The sequence below is a fragment of the Podarcis melisellensis genome, assembly GCF_964234715.1.
Source record: "Podarcis melisellensis genome assembly, chromosome: 5".
NCBI lineage: Eukaryota > Metazoa > Chordata > Lepidosauria > Squamata > Lacertidae > Podarcis > Podarcis melisellensis.
In genome coordinates, this window is record NC_138537.1 from 84,804,184 (window position 1) to 84,826,612 (window position 22,429).

The following is a 22,429-nucleotide window of genomic DNA, read 5'->3' on the forward strand; positions in this document are numbered from 1 at the left end:
GCCAGCCCCGGGGCGATTTAAAAGCCCCCGGGAAGGCAGGCAGGGGGGACAAAGACTTTTGCCCCCCGCCCGCCTTCAGAAGAGGTCCTGGACCTCTTCTGAAGGCGGGCGGGGGGCAAAAGTTTTTGCTCCCCCCGCCTGCCTTCAAAAGCCATCCGGGATAGCGGGAAGCGCTTCCCTGCTATCCTGGACCGCTTTTAAAATGCTGGCGGTGGGGAGCAAAGCCTTTTGGCCCCCGCCGGCCTTCCTGGACCTCTTCTGAAGGCCGGAGGGGGGGGAAGGCTTTGCTCCCCACCGCTAGCATTTAAAAGAGATCCCCGGAGATTTCCCTATGGGCTTTCTTCTTGCGAAGCAAGCCCATAGGGAAATTCGTCTTGCGAAGCGCCTCCAAAACGGAAAACCCTTTCGTCTAGCGGGTTTTTCGTCTTGCGAGGCGTTCGTCTTGCGGGGCACCACTGTAATCTTGCTCTGTTATTTTCCTTATTTTAAAAGAGTTGGTCACTGCAAGTTGCTAAGTTGTCCATGAGATCGGATTCCTTACTGAGCCTGTGCTTCAGCTGTGTCTAGCATGAGACCTATTCATAATGCGGTTGCATTACAGTTTACCTACCTATGGTTTCAAAGCAAGGCATACAAAAACTAAAGTGAAAGGCAGAAACTCATAAGGGGAATGCAAGCTTCTTTTTAATACCCTGCATCTCCAAGGAGAACCTTCACCCTTTGAAGATTCTGGTTTTAGAGGAGCTCAAATTCAGCATATAATTCTCAGTTGAGAATCTAAGGTCATATTTTGCTCCCCATCTCATTTTCTATAGCAGGACAGAAGCACTTACAGTATTGCAGAGTGAATAATATAAGACTGGCAAAGCTAGGGTTGGCAGCCAGTCAACTGACCAGCCAAGCATTGTTCCAAGAATGTCATTGTGTAGATTGCAGTTTACTTTTAAAATTTTCATTATGGTGTTATTTGTTAAGTGGAGCAGGAGTGAGGGCAGATCACCCTAACCCTATCATTCAGGTGCAAGCCTAGCAGACTAACAAACCTTCTCCCATGGCAAAAACTGGAACACAAGCAGTCATCAGCATCAAAGGCCCAGGGGAATGTCAGATTAGAAACAGATACACCAGGGTTCAAATTCTCACCCAGCCATAACATTTCATTAGACAGCATTGGGTCAATCATCACAGTGCTGCTCTGGAGATAAATCAAGGGTGGGGAAGGAAGCTATGGGTGGTATTCAATTAGGTTTTATTCAGAGTAGACCCGGTGAAATTAATGGACATGACAAACTGAAAAGGAAAACTCTGGTGCTAAACCTCTGCTGCCTTCTGGGACCTCTGGAGATGGGGGGTTTATTTTTTAAATGAATGCCATTGTTTCACAGATGTTACTTTTAATAATTAGCCTAAGTATCAAACCTGCTCATATGATTCTGTTTGTCTTCATAGCACTAATTCTTGGGGCTAGAGCCACCTAACTAACTTTGCACAAGGGCTTCTACTTACAGAAAGGGGTTTACCCTTCTACACCACCTAAAATTGGCTTGGTGTGTGTGTGTGTGTGTGTGTGTGTGTGTGTGTGTGTGTGTCATGACATCCCCCCCCAACAGTGTACAGGGAGAAGGGAGGGGGTTGTTCCATCTGGCAAGCTGATATGCTTGCTCAGACAGAATGTTCAATGTAGCGCAACACTGAATTCCACCCTTGATCATTATTTAACCAGATTTTTTTTTGACAAGTCAAATGTCCAACCCCAAGAATGTCTATCCTAATTAATTTTATACTGTACTCTACTATCATCCACCATGGAAGAACTGGATATGGAACAACTGATTGGTTCAAAATTGGGAAAGGAGTACAGCAAGGCTGTATATTGTCTCCCTGCTCATTTAACTTATATGCAGAATTCATCATGCGAAAGGCTGGGCTGGATGAATCCCAAGCCGGAATTAAGATTGCCAGAAGAAATATCAACCACCTCAGATATGCAGATGACACAACATTGATGGCAGAAAGTGAGGAGGAATTAAAGAACCTTTTAATGAGGGTGAAAGAGGAGAGCGCAAAATATGGTCTGAAGCTCAACATCAAAAAAACGAAGATCATGGCCACTGGGCCCATCTGTGGGATGTAAAACACAGGAGCAGTCAATGACAACATTCCTAGAGTGTACATGTTAGAACATGGGGAGGGATGTCTGTCCAGCAAGCAGGTAAACTTCCTGGGGACGGACTTCTTCCGCATGTGACCAGAGGTGGGTGTGGCCTCACCTGTGCAGGTAAATGATAAAAGCACAGGGCAGGCAGCCATTCTCTCTCTGCCATCTTCCTTTGATGAGGAAACATCTAAGGATGCTCTCTTGGCTCCCAGCCAAGAGAGAAGATAAGGACTATCTTGCTATAAGATAGATTCTAAATGTATTTTACCTTTTTAAAGCTGTGTGCCTTCTGGGATCATATTGTGAACAGAACGTGAGTAAACTCTTTTATACTTTTATAAAGACTGTGTCGTGTCTTGTATTTTAAGAGGGAACAAAGGGGAAATTACCAGAGTAATTATTATAGAGGTTCTAGCGAACCTGTGCACGCGTTACCGTTGCGTACTTAAAGGGAAATGTCTATAAACTCTGCTGATATTTTGGGAACTTGTTAGCACAAGTTGGATAAGGATATAATTAGTCAATATATCCTCTCCTGCACCCCAGAACATTCCCACACCATCACCTCCTGGCAAATAGAAGTGGAAGAAATGGAGGCAGTAAGAGATTTTACTTTCTTGGGCTCCATGATCACTGCAGATTGTGACAGCAGTCACAAAATTAAAAGACGCCTGCTCCTTGGGAGAAAGGCGATGGCAAACCTAGACAACATCTTAAAAACCAGAGACATCACCTTGCCAACAAAGGTCCATATAGTTAAAGCCATGGTTTTCCCAGTAGTGATGTATGGAAGTGAGAGCTGGACCATAAAGAAGGCTGATCACCGAAGAATTGATGCTTTTGAACTGTGGTGCTGGAGGAGACTCTTGAGAGTCCCATGGACTGCAAAAAGATCAAACGTATCCATTCTTAAGGAAATCAGCCCTGAGTGCTCACTGGAAGGACAGATCATGAAGCTGAGGCTCCAATACTTTGGCCACCTCATGAGAAGAGAAAACTCCCTGGAAAAGACCCTGATGTTGGGAAAGATTGAGGGCACAAGAAGAAGGGGACGACAGAGGACAAGATGGCTAGACAGCGTTCTCGAAGCTACAAACATGAGTCTGACCAAACTGCGGGAGGCAGTGGAAGACAGGAGTGCCTGGCGTGTTCTGGTCCATGGGGTCACAAAGAGTCGGACACGACTAAACAACTAAACAACAAATCATCCACCATCGTACCTGAAAAGGACAAAATACCCATCACATATTAAATGCACTGCAATACATAAATGGCAAAAAAAGAGCAGCTCTTCTGCATTCGGCTTGCGTCTCCACTGTTGTGAGTCACAGCACTTCAAGAGTGGAACCAGACCTTTGGACTCCTCTCATCTGGTTCCTTCAGTTTGCCATTAATACAGTACACGGAAATTTAATTATGACTAATGGAACATCCCTACAACCTGTTTTTCCTTTTTCCTTTCCAAAATCAAAGGAAACCCAAGTTATTAGTCATGTACTTCATTCCCCCCCACCCACTCATCAACTCCACAGAGTTTTTTCTGACTATGTCAGGGTTCCCTCACCCCAAACGTGTTTGATTCAAGAACTTCATTTGAAGACAGAAAATTAAATAAGCAGCCACTTCAAACATATGCATCCTTAAATTAAGAAGCTATTTACACATGACCTTTGCTTTTTTTATTGTTAGCCTTGAGGCAGGATTGTTTGTATTTTTCAAATATGCTTTGCATAGCATTTGTCGAGTTTAAGAGCTTAATGAATAATTATAACCCTGCCTGTATGATGGTTAACTAAGCTCAGTTTCTATTTCCAAGTCTAAATAACATCAGAACATCTGCTCACCGGATGGAGCGGGTTGGGGTGGGGGATATCAGTGTAGAACCACTGCAAGTATCCATTCAAAGAAAAGCAGGTGATCAATCCTCTGCCGCCACTATGCGCCACAGGAGCATGATGTCATTTCCATTCCACCCAAATTGGCACACCAGTTTACATCTCATGTCACTGGCAGCGAAGAACCCGTGTTGATATTTGAATTTATTTTGTTTTTGAACCACTTCCCATTTTTAAAACTCTGTAGCAATTTAGCAATGAAAGCATCAACAATAAAGACACTTTCAAGTCCAGTACACTGTAGATAGGGATTAAAAGTTTACAAGGCTTGTTGTAAAAGAAAAGTCTTCAATGGGTGCAACAAAGTAAGAGAGATGCCACCTGCCTGTTATATACTTTGTTGCTGAAGCTACTGTTTCGAGAGCAAACACACTCCAAGTTTCAAAGCGCTATGGGTGGGATTCAGTCCCACGCTACTGCAAATGTTCTGTCTGCGCAAGCATATCAGCCCTGCCATAAGCCTGGGTCCTGCTTACATTATAAGCATTAACTCTAATCAGGGTACCTAAAATAGGCCACTCTCGCATTAAGCAATAAGCAGCAGCATAATTTCAATTTGTAGTTCTCTATTCCATTAGTCATCCCCCCCAAACTCTCGCTGAAAATCATTATTAGATTTCTATTCCCAAGAGGAAAACACAAGTTGCTTGTTACATATAAACTAGAAATGTTTCTTTGATTTCCTAAATGCCAATGGTTTTGTTTTAAATGTGTTTTGAGTTTGCATGTTTTCTAAAATGGAATAATCACAAATTCTGTTTCTTTTTTGGGGGGGAGGGGGACAAATGCAATTTAGAAAAACTGGATTGGGTGCAAACTTAATCATGTTTCAAGAACGCTGCTTCCATTTAACTGGATGGGGCAGGGACAGGTCAACATTATATAAATCCAAGGCAGTCAACAGTGCACCCACCAGAGAAACCAACCAAGATCTGATTACTCCACCAGATCTCTATGTATGTGTGGACCCAAGAGCGCAGACAATTACAGAGGTGAGCTGAAACAGTCTGCAGAGGAGCTTGTTACTATTCCTACCACACTTTTATGAAAATCACAGTACCGTACCTAGAAATCTCAAACGGTTGAATACTTGTATCTGTCATCAATGGAGCATAACAGGCCCTGCTTCATTCTGTATGTATTTGGGGCACACAGGCTAGGTAGAAAGATTTGTCTCTGGCTCCGACACTGATGATGATTAAGCACTGGCAATCAAATACAGCCAACACAGCAGCAGCAAACATTAAGACTGCAATCCAAAGCCCACTTATCTTGAGTAACTTTCATTCTTAGGGTGAAAGTAAGCTGCCCCTTGTGACACAGACTAGTATGTAGTCCCTAGAACATAAGGTAAGATAATAATCACCTTCAAGCAACCCTGAACAGCAAAGATTCATGAGAGTTGGTTCTTTTGCCTTGTGGGCTTCAAAAAGTAAATACAGACACAGTAGGGTTGGGTAGTTGCTTTTGCAGACTTATCTGCATGGTCACTGTAATAATAATCCCACTGACTGACGCAGCATGGAACTCTCCCAACACACACATATGCGAGACAGGAAAACAAAACCCAAAAAGACTGAGTCAGAACTGTTTTTCCATGCAAGGAAAAAACCTCCACTATAGTCAATAAATGGAAAACTCCACTCCAGTCAGACTCTGAATGAACGAGTGCTTCAACAAAATATGATCTACAAAAGTATATTAGAATGCCTGGAACATAATAAGTGAAGTACATAATTAATGGCCTCCTTGTACTCTAATACAATTTTATTCAAACATATTGGAGGGAACAACTGATATTATAGGGGGAGAACTACCTAAACAGTATAGAAATTTATTCACGTATGTGACTACAGCGGCAAGAATGTCATTTGCCCAAAAATGTAGTCACAGAAGGAAGAAGTCCCGACGAAAGAAGATTGGATACAAAAATTCATGGATTATGCAGAAATGGCAAAACTTACCAGAAGAGTAAGAAATCAAGACAACAAACTTTTTAGAAAGGAATGGAAGTGGTTTACTGAGTATTTACAAACAAACTATAAACAGATTAAGACATTGGCAGGATTATTGTAAAAACTTGCAGTTTCATAACAGTAAATAATTAAAGTAGATGAACAGTAAATAATTAAAGTAGATGAATAAAAGAATAAGTTAATTTATAATATGCAGGAAATGATAAATATAAATTTAAGGAACCGCAGAAAGAGGAGGAAGGAAGTCTTGTTTTGAAATGTTAAAATGACTGTAAAACTATTGAAATGTATATAACTGAAAATCACAAATAAAAAATTATTCTCACAGGGTGATCTTGAACTAGTCACACTCACTCAGCCTAACCTGATACGGTTGCTGCAATACTCAGAATGTATAACCTCCATGTACTCCACCTGACTACAACATTGCACCAAACGATCAGAAGTACCAAACTGCAACTCTGCCTTTCAGTCGTACAGATGGAAATAAAGGCCAGCTGCCTTATATTCAGCATGCAAATAGAAACAAAACTGCACCCAACAATCAATGGATTGATGTTTCAGTGTGGCAAAAATAATGGATATGATTAGCTTTACCCTGAGGCCACATCTGTTCTCTTATTCTCAAGCCCCCACTAGCCCCACACAAGTTTATTGTGAAACAGAAAATGAATCAGAATGATAGCCAGAAAGGCTATCAATTCATGTTCTGTCGGAAGCAGAAAAAGGTTGGGGGGGGGGATCTGAAATAAAGAGCAGTTGCTCCTGAAAATTAAGTTCCACCTGTACCAAATAAACAAGGAACACAGGCTTTGCTGTCCCTGTGCTTGTAGCTGAGTGGTAGGATACATGCTTTGCAAGCAAAAGGTAACAGGTTCAGTCCCTGGAATCTCTAGGCAGGATGGGAAAGACTCCTATTTGAAACCCTGGAGCCACTGCCAGTCAGCACCATCAATAATGGGTTAGATGGACCTATGGTCTGACTCAGTATAGAGGCTTCCAATGCTGAACAAGCATTTTTTTGAGTCAAGTGAAGGCCCATTGCACAAGACTGGTTTATTGGAGAATTAACATGCATGGCACTGACAGCATGGACTTCAAGACTGTCGCACCTTGGCTGGGGAGATCTGCAGCATTTCCCCAAAGTCTTCCAATATTTTATTGGGACTGGCTTTTCATTTCTGTTGCTAGAGTCCATCTGACTGATTTGAAAGAGAATCTCTTTCCTTTAAAAAAAGAAAAGGATTCATGTCTAGTTCTAATGCTATTTAGACTTTAAGGGTGCATTCAAAAGCATAATTTTCTAGATAAGCTGCTCATGAAGTTGGTAGCCTTTACCATATCCAGTTATCTATCCATCATTATTGCTATTGTACTTCCTTGGAGCTTTGGAGTGAACTGTTTTATCCTCAAAACATCTTTCCCCCCACAATTACTATGGAGGGGAATTTCATGCTGTTCCTTCTTTTGGTCATGGTCCAATCCAACCTTATTAGATCCAACCTACCCAACCCTGCCTTTCTCAATTGTGAATTTTGATCCTTGTACCCATTCACTCAGGACTGAGGCAATTTCTTTTAGTGGAAAGCTAAGCTGGCTATTTTCCCATCCTGCTTTAAGATATGCTTTTTGGCACGCTGAACTGAAGGCATAATGCAATTTTGCAAGCTCACAGTTATGGAAGGTGAGTTTAAGAAACTCGCCTAGAATTTGAAGAGAAAGATGTACTGTGAGATGTCCCCACAAGCTCCACATTTAACTTTGCGAATGCATTAAACATGGAAAAGGTTTAAGACTTACTTGTCAAGGAAGTCCTTGTCCACAACCGCACAGATATCCAGAAGAGGATTTCCCATTCCAAAAAGCACATTTTCACTGAAAGATAAAGTTGTCAGAGTTAATTCAGTTCAAACAATTGCAGCATACTGGTAAAACAATTTTAAGATCACAAAGTCACCGCTGCCACCCGTGAACTGATAACGATTATTAACTGATTAACGAAAAACAAACAGCACATAGCTTTGGGGAGGGTGGGGAAAGAAGAGATAATGGGCCTAAGCAAAGAAACCAAACAGTATTACACTTTTACAATGATGGGGGGTCGGGTGAGGGAGCTTGATTTAATCTGAGGGCAGCATTCCACCACAGGGAACAGGGGGTTTGCAAACGCAAATCCCAAAGTGGCCACACCCTTTTCCTCCTCCGTGGCAACTGGATGAAATTAGGCTGAGAGTCTCATGTTGCAGTCCTGCTTTAAAAAGTCTTCCCTGCACTACTCAAGACACCAGAACATGTCTGCATCTACCCACACCACTGTACTGTCTAAAGCAGTTTGCTTCACAGCGTAGCATGGAGAAGCCAGCCTTGTGCCCTCAGTTCAAGATGAAGGTGTTATTATAAAGAGAGGACACTTCCCACTGAAACGATTATGTCTGCTTATCATATGAACCGGGGGAGGGACGACCAAATTTAGCCAAAAAATGGAGGGGGGGAGAGTATGTTTCTGATTTAATAGTAATTTACACAATCAAAAAGATCAAGTAATCACAGGGTATTCCTATAATCTTTCTAGTTTCATGGTCAGAGGACTAAGAGCAACTAAATCGTACAGAGCCAAGTCCTGAGCTCATATTCAAAAGACAGTTTTAAGGTAGCAGCCGATAAGTTTAGAGCAGTTGTTTAAGAAACACATCACAACAAATGATCCTGAATTCAGGCCCTTAACAGAGCCCCACCGACTTCAGAAAAAGCTGTTTCCATGCTGTAAATTTAGGATTATTTAGTAATGTAAGCTAGTTCACAGTTTGTAAAACAGTGTTAACATAGCAAAGCCAGTATTAATGATTTGCCAGCTTTTATTGGCTGCCACGTCACTTAAGGACAACTCTGCTACCAGCATAAGGTTGTTAGAAATAGAAAATAAAATTAATGATAGATTATGCACATTTTAAACAATTTCAAGGGGTTCGCCTCATGGAGTAACGAAGTAGAGCTATGTAAATGTTCTATCAGTGCAAGGATTTCTGCTTGTGCAACAGAATGCTCTCCTGTTGTGCAAGTGGGAATCCTTGTGTTAATGGGAAATGTTAGTTGAATACGGCCCACAAACTCAGAACTCCGTTGCAACCATCATAGTATAAGCTTTTTCTCTATTTACCTGAATGTCTTTGACACATATACTCTAGTCTTGGGCTCATGATTTGTGTGCCAGAATCCAAGTCAGCAATCAATGTTATACACGCTCTCATCTCTCTTTTTGTAACAAGTGAGCCCACACTGTGTCATACAAACAGAAGCAGAGATTAAACAGAGTGCTGAGCTAGGATTGGGGAGACATTGGTTCAAATCAATACTCAACCATGAACCTTACAGGGTAATGTTGGGCAAGTCACTCAACTAACCACAATAGAAATGTTGTGAATAAAGTGCTCTAGACCACCTGTTAGCTGCTCTGAGGCTCCTGTATCAATAAGCGATCAGGAGCAGATGATCATCTTTGGAATTTTTGCTTATGAACATCTGAAGTTGCAAAAACATAGACAATATCTGAAGATATTTCTTTGCTGTGCCTGCAAGATTATATTACTAAAATTTCTTTGGCTAATAAGTTATTATTGTTCTCCTCAGCTTCTCATGAGATCTTTAGAGACTGCCCAGAAGAAGTTTCTGCTGTGTGCGTCCATCGGTCACATACTTCCACGTAAAAAAGCTGAGGGAATGAAATGGGAGTTTTAGGTAAGCATGTGTCAGTATTGAGGTTAGCACCCTGGTCCTATTAAGAAAGTCCCAAATGAATTAAATGGGGTCTGTTCTTGGGCAGGTACATCTAAGACTTCAATTTTAATGCAAGTGTTTTATAGTGGATGGACTTAATTTGCTTTCTTCCTGCAACCCTTCATCCTACAAGTCAGGAACAGAGACGAGGAAGCAATTTTCCTCAAGTCACTGTGTGAGTTGCATAACTGATCCCCCCATGATATGATAATGTTGCACATCACTTGTGGGGCATAGTCTTGCAAAAAGAGTCAAATACACACACTCAGCACTTCAGCTGCCAGCTTCTTTAAAAGCAAGGACTACAGACATTAAATCAATCAGAACGAAAGCTGTTCTATTCCTAGAGACATCTCAAAGCATGTTGGCTCAGTGTAATCTGGTCGTTGAACTGAATCATGTTTTCAGAGGGACACTGGTCCGTGCTGCTCAACTAGAGGCAAAGAGATATCTGATACACCAGATACTGCTGGTGCAAAGAAGAGTATCACAGAGATATCCTTAACAGATAAGGAAATTCTGGAGTTGCAACTTTATACTAGTGTACATGTTCCAATTTGTCCCATGGTGCCTGACAAGCTATGAAGACACCAGCTAATTTGGTGACTATTTGCACAATGGAAATTACTTAGGAGGATTCTTTTCTTTTCGAGAAACCACAGGGAAGCAATCTGCACAAGAAAGCTTGAACCATTTACAAAGTGTACCACTTGGGGCCGGAACCATTTGCTCCTAATAGCATTAAGCCTGTGATGGAGGGAGGAGGAGGTTATTTTTGCCAATTCTTTCTCCTCTCTATTCTCCCTGAAAATCTGCTCTGGAGGAGGTGGGTGAGCTCTGGAGCAGCATGAGGTGATGTGCATGGTTGCAAGAAAATTGGTGAGTATCAGCTCTTGCGTTCCTCCAGCATGGAATCACCACTAGATCTTGGTCACTTCCATGAATGGAAGCACACCTACCATTCACAGAACTGACATCACTTGAATCCAACTACTGGAATCTCCAAGAGCTGCTTCAGTATCAAACTTCTTAGCTGATACACACTGCAGCCCTGGATTATGTACATACTAAAACTCAAATTTTAAAAGCTGATATACTTTTGCCAAATTTAAGTGCCTGGAAGGAAAGGGAAGGAAGCTGCCATTGATTATCATCATACAGGAGACAAATGTTAACTCTTCAGATGCAGCCACATGTCAGGGTGATGGTCAGAAACTTCATTGCGTTTAAAACAGAATTAGCCAAATTTGTGGAGTATAAGTCTCTCAATGGGTATTAACCATAGTAGCTAAACGGAGCCTGTGTTCAGAAGCAGTACCTTTGTCCCCTAGAAACTGGGAGATGTTGAAATTGACTAGCAGAAAGTCAGACTAGAATTCACTGTTTCCCAAACATGGGTCACCAGCTGTTTTTGGACTACTACTCCCACCATACCTAGCTAGCAAGACCAGTGGTCAGGGATGATGGAAATTATAATCCAAAAGCAAGTTTGGGAAACACTGGACTTGATGGGCCTTTGGTCAATTGAGCTCTCATCACAACTTTATTCTTCCTTGAGGAGGCCCTCAGAGTAGTATTTTACTCATCAGCCAAATCCAGATTTTAATGTACTTGTATCCAAACTGTTTTCAGCAAAACACTGGTGTCCACAAGAAAAACAATGTTTTCTAGTTTCCTTGAAGAGAAGATTTGTAAATGGTCTGAAATACAGCTTGTGTACCATTACTGGTTTTTCCCTGCAACACACAGCTTCAGAATGCCTTCCAGGGGGCACTTTCAGTTTGCACAAAGATGGCTAGTATCATTGGACCCAGAATGAACTGAATGTGCTTCCTGGAATTTTCTGCAAGGTTCTCTGCAATACATTCTCCAAGCACGCACTTTTATATCAGCAACAAACACCTATATTTTGGGGACAAGATACTGACAAAGCAGGAAGACAGCAGAATGCCAGAACGCTTTGCTCACACTACTGCTGATGCAAGAGGTTCTTCTGAGCTACGGAGAACCGGTTGTAACTCGCAAGCTTGCACATACTCCTTTGCCCAAAGAAGCCAATCTTTGAAAACATCTGGGCCGAGAGATCTAGAAATTCAGGACAAGAGTAGCAAGCGTTGAAGAGTTGACTCTTCACTTTTTTCTTAATTGGGAAGCCAAATAAATTAACCGACTCCACTCCACCCCAGAATGGCAGGAGCCTGCCTTTGGGAAGAAGCAATGGCAAGTTCATTAAGTCGGTAATCTGATGCATAGGCATTTGGAAGTCAATGCCGGTTAATTAAGTTGAATTCTTTTTAGAAGAAAAGTGCTTCTGGCTTGCACTCTTTATAATGATTTGAGAAGTGAGGTTATTACCCCCTCTATCATTGTCCATCCCGGGTCACTCAGCCATTGCTTTTAGCAGATCAAGATGATCAGGTGACAGCAAAAACTGCAAGGCTTTTAGAAATTAGAATAAGATCTATTATTTGATTGTTGATGTAAACCCCCAGAATGTATTTTCTATAGTTTAGTTTGTACCTCTATCTTCAGTACATTTCATTTTATTTATTATTCCCTGTTTTGGGAAGTTTTTAAATGTTTGATGTTTTATCGTGTTTTTAATATTCTGTTGGGAGTTGCCCAGAGTGGCTGGGGAAACCCAGCCAGATGGGTGGGATATAAATAATAAATTTATTATTGTTGTTGTTGTTGTTGTTGTTGTTATTATTATTATTATTATTATTATTACTATGGCTAGTGGCTGGTGCAAATAAAGATTATTTTTCTTCTAAGCACGTGGGCATCCTGAAGCTTTTCGCAGCTGCTGCTTCTTCTCAATTACATTTTTTAAAAATGTATTTTTGCTGTGAACCGCCCTGCAGTCTTCGGAAGAAGGGCGGCATACACATTTAAAACATCGCCACCATAGGAAGAATAACCGCGACACGGATATGAAGGCATTTCAAGGTGGGGAAAGGGAGCGAGAGGAACCAGGAGGGCGGCGGAGAGGATGCCAAGCCACCACCCCGCCAAAAGAAGATCGCGGTTATCCCCCCCCCGCCGACCCGCGTTCCTGCATACACACGTACACGCGCATACACGCAACCCCCAACCCAATGCAAAGCGCCTCAGAGCCGGTTCAGGTGAAAGGGCGGCGGCGGCGGCGGCGGCTCCCTTGTCCCGGGGGAAGCCTCTCTGGCAACGGAGGTACCTCAGAGTGGGCATGGCGGTGCTGTCGCTCGGGGGGATCCTCCGGGGCTCGAACCTGACAGGCGGCGGGCAGCAGGGACTTCCAAGCGAGCGCCGTCCTCCGTCTCCTCGACACGCGACGCCCAACCGCTCCGCCTCTCTCTCCCTCTCCCCACAGCGGCTCGACTGACGGACTGAGCCGCCTCAAGCTGAGGAGGAGGCGGCCCCGCCACCTGCCAATCCCCGCCTCCCGCCGCCGCCATTGGCTGACACGCGGTGGGCATGAGCAGAAGGGGAAAAGCGCGGGCCGGCGGCCACTGGGAGCCACAGCGCGCTTCAAGGCGGCCGCCGTTCGGGCGGCCTCGAAACCGCCGGCCCCGGCAAAGGGGTCGCGCCGTAGTGGCATTCGCGGGTCGGGGGGAGGCGCGGGGTCCGCCATGCCGGGTGCTGGCGGAGGCGGAGGGCGCCATCTTTGCTGTGGGCAACTGACAGGCGCGTCTAATACCATACAGCCTCTGTCCTCCTCACCACACACACGCTTTCTCCGCCCGTCGTGGCGGCTTTCCTTCTTATTAAAATTAAAAAAGAGAGTGAAAGGGGGATTTTCTTGGCTGCTGGGTTCAGCCAGGCCTCCCTTCACGTGGCGAAACAAGCAGGAGGGATGGGCCTCCCTGACAGAGCCACGCCACGCGTTGCATAACCGGAGTTATCGATTTAAGTTTCTGGGCACCAGAAAATGCTGAACCAGCTTGATTGGGGCACCAGAAATGCTGGCTGACGCAGTTTAGACGACAAAAAAAGATATTTTTGGGTGGGGAAAACGTAGCACAAGTCTGCACAATAGGTCTACAAAGCCTTCTTTGCACACAGGTTGCGGAATAATCCTCTCTACCCATCCAATGTCAACAGTTTGAAGGCTAATGGCGAAAAACGGGGACTTGGGATTTTAAATTCCCTTCCTGGACAAAGAGCAAGACCTCAAATGCAATCTTCGGCACCCTTGCTTCACTAAATGAAGCTGCTCAGATCTGTCCCATCTGCACACTAACTATGGTTGAAAGTGCTTGTGCAGAACATGGTTTTTCATCATTGGACACCTGCCTGAGGTGGCACCTTGCGGTATCGGTGAGGAGTTGCGACGGAGGCGGTTTTGCACAAGAAGTTTCCGAAAGCAAGACTCCTTCCCTGGCTGACGCTTGGTTGTTTCCTCTGCTGGCTTCCTTCTATGGGCTCATCATTTTAGCTAACTTGCCAAGCCTCAGAAGGAGGCTACAGGGATTTCTATAAACAAGATGTGCAGTATTCGTACGTACGGTCCAGTCAGTATGTGGACTGCCCCTCTGAAAATCGGCTGCCCAGATAAATTTGTGAGCATCCTTCAGCTCCTCCATGATAATATGACAGCAACAATCGCAGATAATGGCTCTCAAAGTGAACCATTCACAGTGGGATCAGGTGTTAAAACAGGGTTATGTTATCGCCCCAGCTATATTCATTATTTTCACTGCCATGATCCTACACTTTGTCGAAGGGAAACTCCCCACCGGAGTAGAAATCATGTATTGAACAGAAGGAAAGCTCTTTAATCTGAGCAGGCTGAAAGCAAAGAGTAAGGTTACCATAAATTCTGTCATAGAGCTTCAGTATGCTGATGACAACGTAGTGTGTGCACACTCAAAGAGGATGACCTCCAAACCATCCTAAATAATTTCACAGAAGCTTACGAAAAGCTTGGCCTATCACTCGCCATCCAAAAAACCAAAGCGCTGCACCAACAAGCACAAAACAACCACTCTGCAGTGCCACAAAACTCAATGGTGCAACACTGGAAAGTGTTGATCACTTCTACCTGGGCAGTTATCTTTCCACAAGGGGCGACATTTAGGCTGAAATCCAGCATTGCCTGAGTTCTGCGAGTGCAGCTTTCTCCCGACTGAAGTACAGTTTGAGGACCGGGACATTTGCAAGCAAACCAAAGTGCTTATTTACAAAGCTATTGCACTACCAACCTTACTGTATGCTTGTGAAACATGGACCGCTTATAAACACCATCTCCAACTCCTCGAAAGATTCAAGCAACGGTGCCTCCAAAAAGTTTTACATATCACTTGGGAAGACAGGCGAACTAATGCCAGTGTACTGGAAGAAGCAAAGATCACCAGTGTCAAAGCAATGATTCTTCAACATCAACTTTGTTGGGCTGGTCATGTTCAGATGCCTGATTATCATCTGCCAAAGCAATTACTCTATTCCGAACTTAATAATGGAAAGCGTAATGCTAGTGGTCAACAAAAGAGGTTTAAAGACTCTCTCACGGCAAGTCTTTAAAAATGTAGTATAAACACCAACAATTGGGAAATACTGGCCTGCGAGAGCTCCGATTGGAGAACAGCCTTTACCAAAGGTGTCATGGACTTTGAAGACGCTCAAACTCAGGAAGAAGGGAGAAATGAGCTAAGAGGATGGCACATTTGGCAAACCCTCACCGTGATCAACTCCCGTCTGAAAACCTATGTCTCCACTGTGGAAGGATGCAGAATTGGCCTCCACAGTCACTTATGGACTCACCTTACTCGACTATGAGTGATCGCCAAAGAAGAAGAAGAATTTGTACATCTGTTTGTGGTTGCCTATCTCCAAAGAGTAAACATACCAGTAGTTTGGTCCAGCAGAAGACAGCATCCACATGAAAGTAGGAGTGCAGTACTGTTTTGCAGAGAGTTAGATCCCTAAATTATTGCAGAAAAAAGTGAGTACAATAGGCTTTACTAACCTCTTCTGCATTTTTAAAAAATGCTGTTGTGTAAAGGTATGATTGGGCTATTTGTTTTGAGATACACAAACTAATTTATTATTCTAACAGATAATATCAGTACAAATAATAATATATGCAGCAAAACTAGCCTGACTAGAAAACAAGTGGTTTGAAAGTCCCTTGTAATATCTTTACTTCCGGGGGGGGGGGGGAACCACAAAGAACCTAGGTAAAGTTAAGGGACCCCTGACCATTAGGTCCAGTCACAGACGACTCTGGGGTTGAGGCACTCATCTCGCTTTACTGGCCGAGGGAGCCGGTGTACAGCTTCCGGGTCATGTGGCCAACACGACTAAGCCACTTCTGGCGAACCAGAGCTGCGCACGGAAACACTGTTTACCTTCCCGCCAGAGCAGTACCTATTTATCTACTTGCACTTTGACATGATTTCGAACTGCTAGGTTGGCAGGAGCAGGGACCGAACAATGGGAGCTCACCCCGACACGGGGATTTGAATCGCCGACCATCTGATTGGCAAGCCCTAGGCTCTGTGGTTTAACCGACAGTGCCACCTACCAAGGGACCTACCAAGCCTATTTGTATAGCTGGCCAGGAAGGATTTAAAGGAAAACAAATTTAGGAGCTGGGTTTGCAAGGGGGTATTGATGTTAGTCTGCTGAAAAAACAAACCCAAGAGTCTTGCTGTTGCTTATAAACTAATTTTGCTATGGCCTAGAGTGCCCCATCAGAAGTACAAGGTTGAATCTGTGAACTTGGGCCTTTGATCTGGTTGACTGCAAAGCTAAAAGCAAATGATTCTGACCTTATTTGCTTCAGTCTGGAAAGCTACAATTCCATACTGTAGATGCAGTAAAAAAGAAAAAAGGAGATTACTTTTTAAAGGGATATATCTCTTTGTTATATGACAAATGCTTGGCTTTAGGAAAGTAATCTGAGATTTAAGTTAGATGTGCATTTTCTGTTCCACAAAAACTAATAGCCATTGTAGTCTGGGTTTTTTCTTTTTCCCTCTGCCTCCTCCTTACAATGAAAGGTTAAGTAATTTGATATCTGCAGTGCAAAGGAGCTTTGCCCTTTTCAAACTAATTTAACAACTTTGAAGTTGTGAGAAATGCTGTCCTAAATTCCCTAAAGAAAATATTCAAGTAGAGAAAGAGGAATCTAAAAAATCAAGCTTGTTCGGTATTTTGCAATAAAATAAGGATGTTTATTCGCTAGCTACAAACTTCTAGGGGGGTAAATGTTAGTCTGCTGCAGCAAAAACACCATAGAGTTCAGTAGCACCTTAAAGAGATTAATACATGTATTATGGCATAACATTTCAGGAGCTAGAATTGAATCTGTGCTCAGAGTATCACAGCCTATCCTGGCCCTTTAAAGCAGTACTGTTCTAAGTCTGCACTCCACTTTACCCAGGAGAAATTGAAGCATCTCAGATAATGCTGCTGGTAGAGTTGCCAGCTTCCAACCTAGATGTATTGCCTCCTTATGGACATCAGGGTGGGAGATTTATAAATTCAAGAGAGAGAGAGAGAGAGAGAGAGAGAGAGAGAGAGAGAGAGAGAGAGAGAGAGAGAAGAGTGATGGGATAAAAAGCATAGATCTCAGAGAACTACAGAAGCCTGAAAGAAAGAGGGGGTTTGGTGGCCATAATAAATTAAGAACAGACCAATTTTAAAGTTGTGGTGGCGGGGAGTGGGGTGGGGAGGCTCACAGAGGTGGGGTTGCCAACTGCCTAGAACAAAAGTAACTTATTGGCTTGTTCTTTTGCCTTTAAAAACAACTTGCACTGCCTGATTAAGCAGGTGATTTTTTTTTTCTCAGCATGGAACAAACATAATCACCTATTAATCAGTGTGCATCAAAAGGTTTAAAGGCACATATTTTTTAAAGCCACTTTTAAAAGTTGGCAACCTAACACACAACACCAGAAGAAACTGTTGGCAGCAGGAAGGCAGTGTCTTGTAAAGCTATGGAAAATTGTAGTACCTGACAAAACCGTTCACTATGAAGCTACCCAGACCCAGCCATTGGTAGAGATCATTTTATGCGCTGGTTTAGCCAGGGACCCTGGAAGTATTTTTAAAGCTGGCAGGGAGAGGACTCAAGGCACAATATTAAATATTAAATTAAGAAGAGCTCATGGCTGTTCTGGAATGATTACAATTCACGAACAATTCAGAATATTAGAAGAACTAGAAACTCACTGTTCAGGTCTTGTTTCTTCACTCTTGCCCTCAACTTTTCTCCTCTTTCTACGGATTAGCGCTCAGCTCAGTTTGGCTCCTCCCACCATAGCAGAGCAAAGCTCGCCAGGCATAGACAGGAAGTAGTGTTAGAAATTCACGCATCCAAATAGCTCCTTAAACCAAGGTTACAGTCGCCAAAACAGAATGTCTGGTTGCCATTAGGGGACTGGACGGCTCTAAAGTTCTAAAGCTCTAAACTGTGACTATCAGTTAAACATCTGGCTAGTTCTGGTGAGAACCTTAAGCTAGGTTAAGAACTTTGAGAACTTAAAGAAGAAAAGTCACTTGATCCGAGGACCGTCCACAAATATATTGGCCCATTCCTACTTCTTTTTCTTAATGGTGACATGGACCATTCATAAGGTATACTCTTCACAACTGTGAGCAGGGCCGTTCACTGCTCAGGCTGCAAAGAAAAAGCATTTTGGTTCCTAAAATCCATTCTGATTCTGCAGATATAGTGTAACTGATAGAATTCTGCAGGTTGTGGTATGAGTGTGTGAAAACACTCAAGATCCAATGATTCCCAGGCATGCACTTTCAGATGGTGCAGATGTTAGGTGTCATTCTGGCACCAAGTCACCTTCATTTGGTCGCAAATGGCCAATAGGCAGGTGCAAAATGCGCCTGGCAAATTTTGAACACTGAGAGGAAGATGCCGGTTGCTGTCTGGACAGGTGCAGGTAATGGCAGTGCCCAGGAGTGTTTTCCACAAGTTCAGGTTTCCCCATCAGCTGCAGCCCTATCTAGAGCAGCCATATCTGATCATGCTCACCCATGTTATATTACCTGCAACCAGGACTACTGTAATGAGCTTTCTGTAGGGCTGCCTTTGTTGAAGATGGTCTGGAAGTCAAAGTGAATGCAAAATTCAGCAATATGGATGCCATTAAATCTGAAGGCATAGTACCATTTGTGGACTAGTTACATTAGCCACCAGTACTTTCAAATCAAAATACTGGGCTGAACCTGTCAAGCCATAGACAACTTGAGATCAGTTGTCTGTTCCTTCATCCACACAGTCCTGCCTGTGCACTGAAATCTGCTTCAGGGGCGCATTTACACTGGTTAAATTCTAGGCAGCTGCAATTTACCCTTACCAGCACAGCAAGTTTTACCATCTCCCCCATCTATGCACTGTTCTGAGAAGAACTCGATGGTGTTCATGTAACGCAGCTTTCGTCCTAGGGGCTTCAAAGCCTATATGGGGAAAGCCTATATGTTGTAGAGTTGTAAAACAGCTAAGATAAACTACTGACCTGACAGTAAGCTGTTCTGTATCTCCTTAATCCAGCCTTTCAACTAAGCATGCAAAAAGTCCCAACCCTTGCAATTATGACAGATAAGATGCTAGGGGGCGGGGCGGGGGGGGGGGAGAACAAACTCTACCAGTTTACAGACATTCTTACTTGCCACAGATAATCAGCCATGTTGCTAATGAGTCAACAGTGTGATGCAGCAGCAAAAAAAGGCTAATGCTACTCTAGGCTGCATCAAGAGAAGTATATTTATAACAAAAGTATAATGACAAGAGAAGCAATTCTCTATTCTGCCTTGGTCAGCCCATATCCCGAGTCCTGTGTCCTGTTCTGGATCCCACAGTTTAAGAAGGATATTGACAAGCTGGGATGTGTGCAGAGGAGGGCAACCAAGATGATCAAGCGTCTGGAAAACAAACCTTATGAGGAGCGGTTCAGGGAGTTGGGTATGCTTAGCCCAGTGATGAGAAGACTGAGAGGAGAAATGATAGCGATCTTTAAATATCAAAAGAGCTGCCACCTGGAAGAGAGAGCAAGTTTGTTTTCTCCTGCTCCAGAGGCTAGGACTCAAACCAATGGCTTCAAGTTGCAAGAAAGGAGATTCCAACTCAACAACAGGAAAAACTTTCTGACTGTAAGAGCTGTTTGACAGTGGAACAGACTTCCATGAGAGGTATTGGACTCTCCTTCCTTGGAGGTTTTCAAGCAGAGGTTGGGTGGCCATCTGTCCTGGATGATCTAGTGGAGATTCCTGCATTCCAGGGGGGTGGACTGGATGACCCTCGGGGTCCCTTCCACCTTTATAATGTTATGATTCTATGATGATGACATGTTTGCTATAAACCCAGTTTTACTGGAAGCCTTAGTTCCATGTATACAAGAGGGCTCAGCCTCCACATGTATAAGGAACACACATATGGAGGGCGGTAGCAAGCCATACATACATCATACGGATATTTTAAGGCACATCTGCAATATTCCTAAATATATAGGCAGTGCTCTTCATGATGAGGAACCCAAGGGCCTGCATATGCATATATGTATGGACATAGGCATATGTCCACAAATGTGCATACAGCAGTTTGGGGGGGTTGGGTGGCAGAGCCCCTGCCTCCTGCCGTAATTGCTTTATTGTTCACACAGAAGCAATTCCTGTTGTGCGATTACTGAGTTGAAGATTAACAACAAAACCCTGTGCAAATTTATTCGGAAGCAAATCCCATTTTTGTTCAGTGCAGCTGACTCCCAAACAAGCAATCAAAGGTTTCGAGTATAAGCTCACCTTAAAGACCTGTTAAAAATTCGTCTTTTTAAATTATTTTAGATGTGAATCATTGCACTGATTAGAAATGAAGCCACAAATTGGATCAATCTCCTTTCAGCACTAATCTCCTCAGATTTGACAAAATCCCTTACATTGTTTCTGCCCATTTGGTCTCCTCTAATTGTAAAGCTGCCCTGGCCGTCAAATTATAATAGTGTACAAAGTTCACAGTTCTGACATTCATTCCTCTGCGCCCCACCAACTCCTCCAGCCAACATTCTTAAGAGGGCACCTTTTCCTTCAGAAACTTGCCAAACTACTTTTTCTAACCTTCCCCCATTCTAGGCCTGTCCCTAATCTCAATTGGTCTGACATAGACTTTCTGAGAGCCACAAAGAGTATGTGTGGTATAGTGGCTAGAGTGTTGCATTAGGCCATGAAGCTTACTGCATCACCTTGGGCCACAGCCTGACCTGCCACACAGTAGATTAAATGAAGACATTACCTTGAGCATCATGGAGGAAAAAGTGGGCTATAATTGCAATTAAAAAATGAATAAATAATTTACACCTAAGATGGATGTGCACAGTGGGAAAGGTCTGTATATAAACATGAGCACACAAGTGCATTTGCCAGGCAACCCTTGCCAGAGCATCCAGTTGGCTACTGTGAGACTAGATGGGCTTTGGTCTGACCCAGTGGTGGTGTTCTTCTGTTCTTAACCCAGAGCTTTATCACAAGTTTGGGTAGGCTTCGCCAATCTGGTGCCCACCAGCTGTTTTGGACTACAACTCCCATCAATCCCAACCAGCACATGGGAGCAGAGCAGGTGACAGCTGTAGTCCAGTTAGACTGAGTGGAGACACCAGGTTGGCGAAGCCTTTGCTAGAAAGACAAAGATGTAGGTTTGCTACCAGTGTTCGAAATTAGCCAGGCGCCAGGAGCTTTTTGCACCTGGCTATTGGCCACTTGCAACCAAATGAAGATGTATTGGGGCCAGGATGGCGCCTGACATCACCACCTGGAGGTACATGCCTGGGGATTATTGGATCTCAACTGTTTTCACACACCAGTACCACACACTGTAGAATTCTAGCAGTTATATTTTACCTGTACAATCAGAATGAATTTCAGGAGCCAATTTGCTTTTTCTGTACAGCCTGAGTAGGAGCAGGAAATGTTATAGTTAATTGTTGTAGTTTGTCTTCCCTTACCCCACCCCACTGCTCTGCTCACAGTTGTTGAAGAATATTATGACGTTATGAATGGTCCATGTTGCCATTAAGAAAAAGAGGTAGGAATAGGCCAATATATTTGTGGATCAAGTGAATTTATTCTGTAAATTCTCAAAGTTCTTAATCTTGCTCAGGGTTGTCACCTGAACTAGTCAGATGTTTAACTGAGAATCAGTCAGACCATCATTTGAAAAATAAGACTTTAGAGCTGGATTGCCTTAAAATGGCAACTAGGCATTCCTTTTTGGCACCTGAAACCTTGGTTTAAGGAGCTATAAGATGCCTAGCTTATACATCTGAGTTTCTAACACTGTTTGCTGCCAAATGTATATTTTACAGGAAGCTGCAGGCAGTTGGGACCCAGGCTAACAACCCTGTCTGATTAACACACACATTTGCAAACACTTGTTTATTACCACCAAACTTCACTTTGCCCTTTCTGCCTTTACAGTATATTCCGTGCACGAACCGTAACGTCTAAAGTAGCCCCGGAGGGGAAACTTGTGGAGCGAACCCTTGATGCTGCCCTGTGAAATGACCTCTCTCAAGCCTGAACTTCCCCTGCTCTCCTCTTGCTAACGCTTCTTCCTCTTTGGTCACAGCTGCAAGAAGTTCACCAGAGCAGACATCCAGGCGTGCGCGATTAGGCCACGTGGAGCGAGCGAGTCGCTA

The 22,429-nt window shown here is 43.4% G+C and overlaps 1 protein-coding gene and 1 long non-coding RNA gene across 3 annotated transcripts in view; one reads left to right on the forward strand and one right to left on the reverse strand.

Annotated features, from left to right (window-relative positions):
- Window positions 1-22,429, reverse strand: part of ADK (adenosine kinase) — a 199,760-nt gene that overhangs the window by 176,554 nt on the left and 777 nt on the right. Inside the window, exons 1-2 of one of the 2 annotated variants that reach the window (XM_081913768.1) lie at window positions 12,997-13,171; window positions 7,830-7,904 (exon numbers count right to left, since the gene is read on the reverse strand). In XM_081913768.1, the coding sequence (XP_081769894.1) occupies window positions 7,830-7,904; window positions 12,997-13,010 (89 nt within the window). In that variant the 5' untranslated portion in view covers window positions 13,011-13,171. Of the gene's footprint in view, window positions 1-7,829; window positions 7,905-12,996; window positions 13,172-22,429 lie in introns of those variants that run through there. The other variant, XM_081913767.1, reaches the window with a different exon arrangement.
- On the forward strand, window positions 17,959-21,031 carry LOC309371295. Its single transcript, XR_014169023.1, has 2 exons — window positions 17,959-18,362; window positions 20,868-21,031. It is a non-coding gene; the product is annotated as an uncharacterized lncRNA (long non-coding RNA).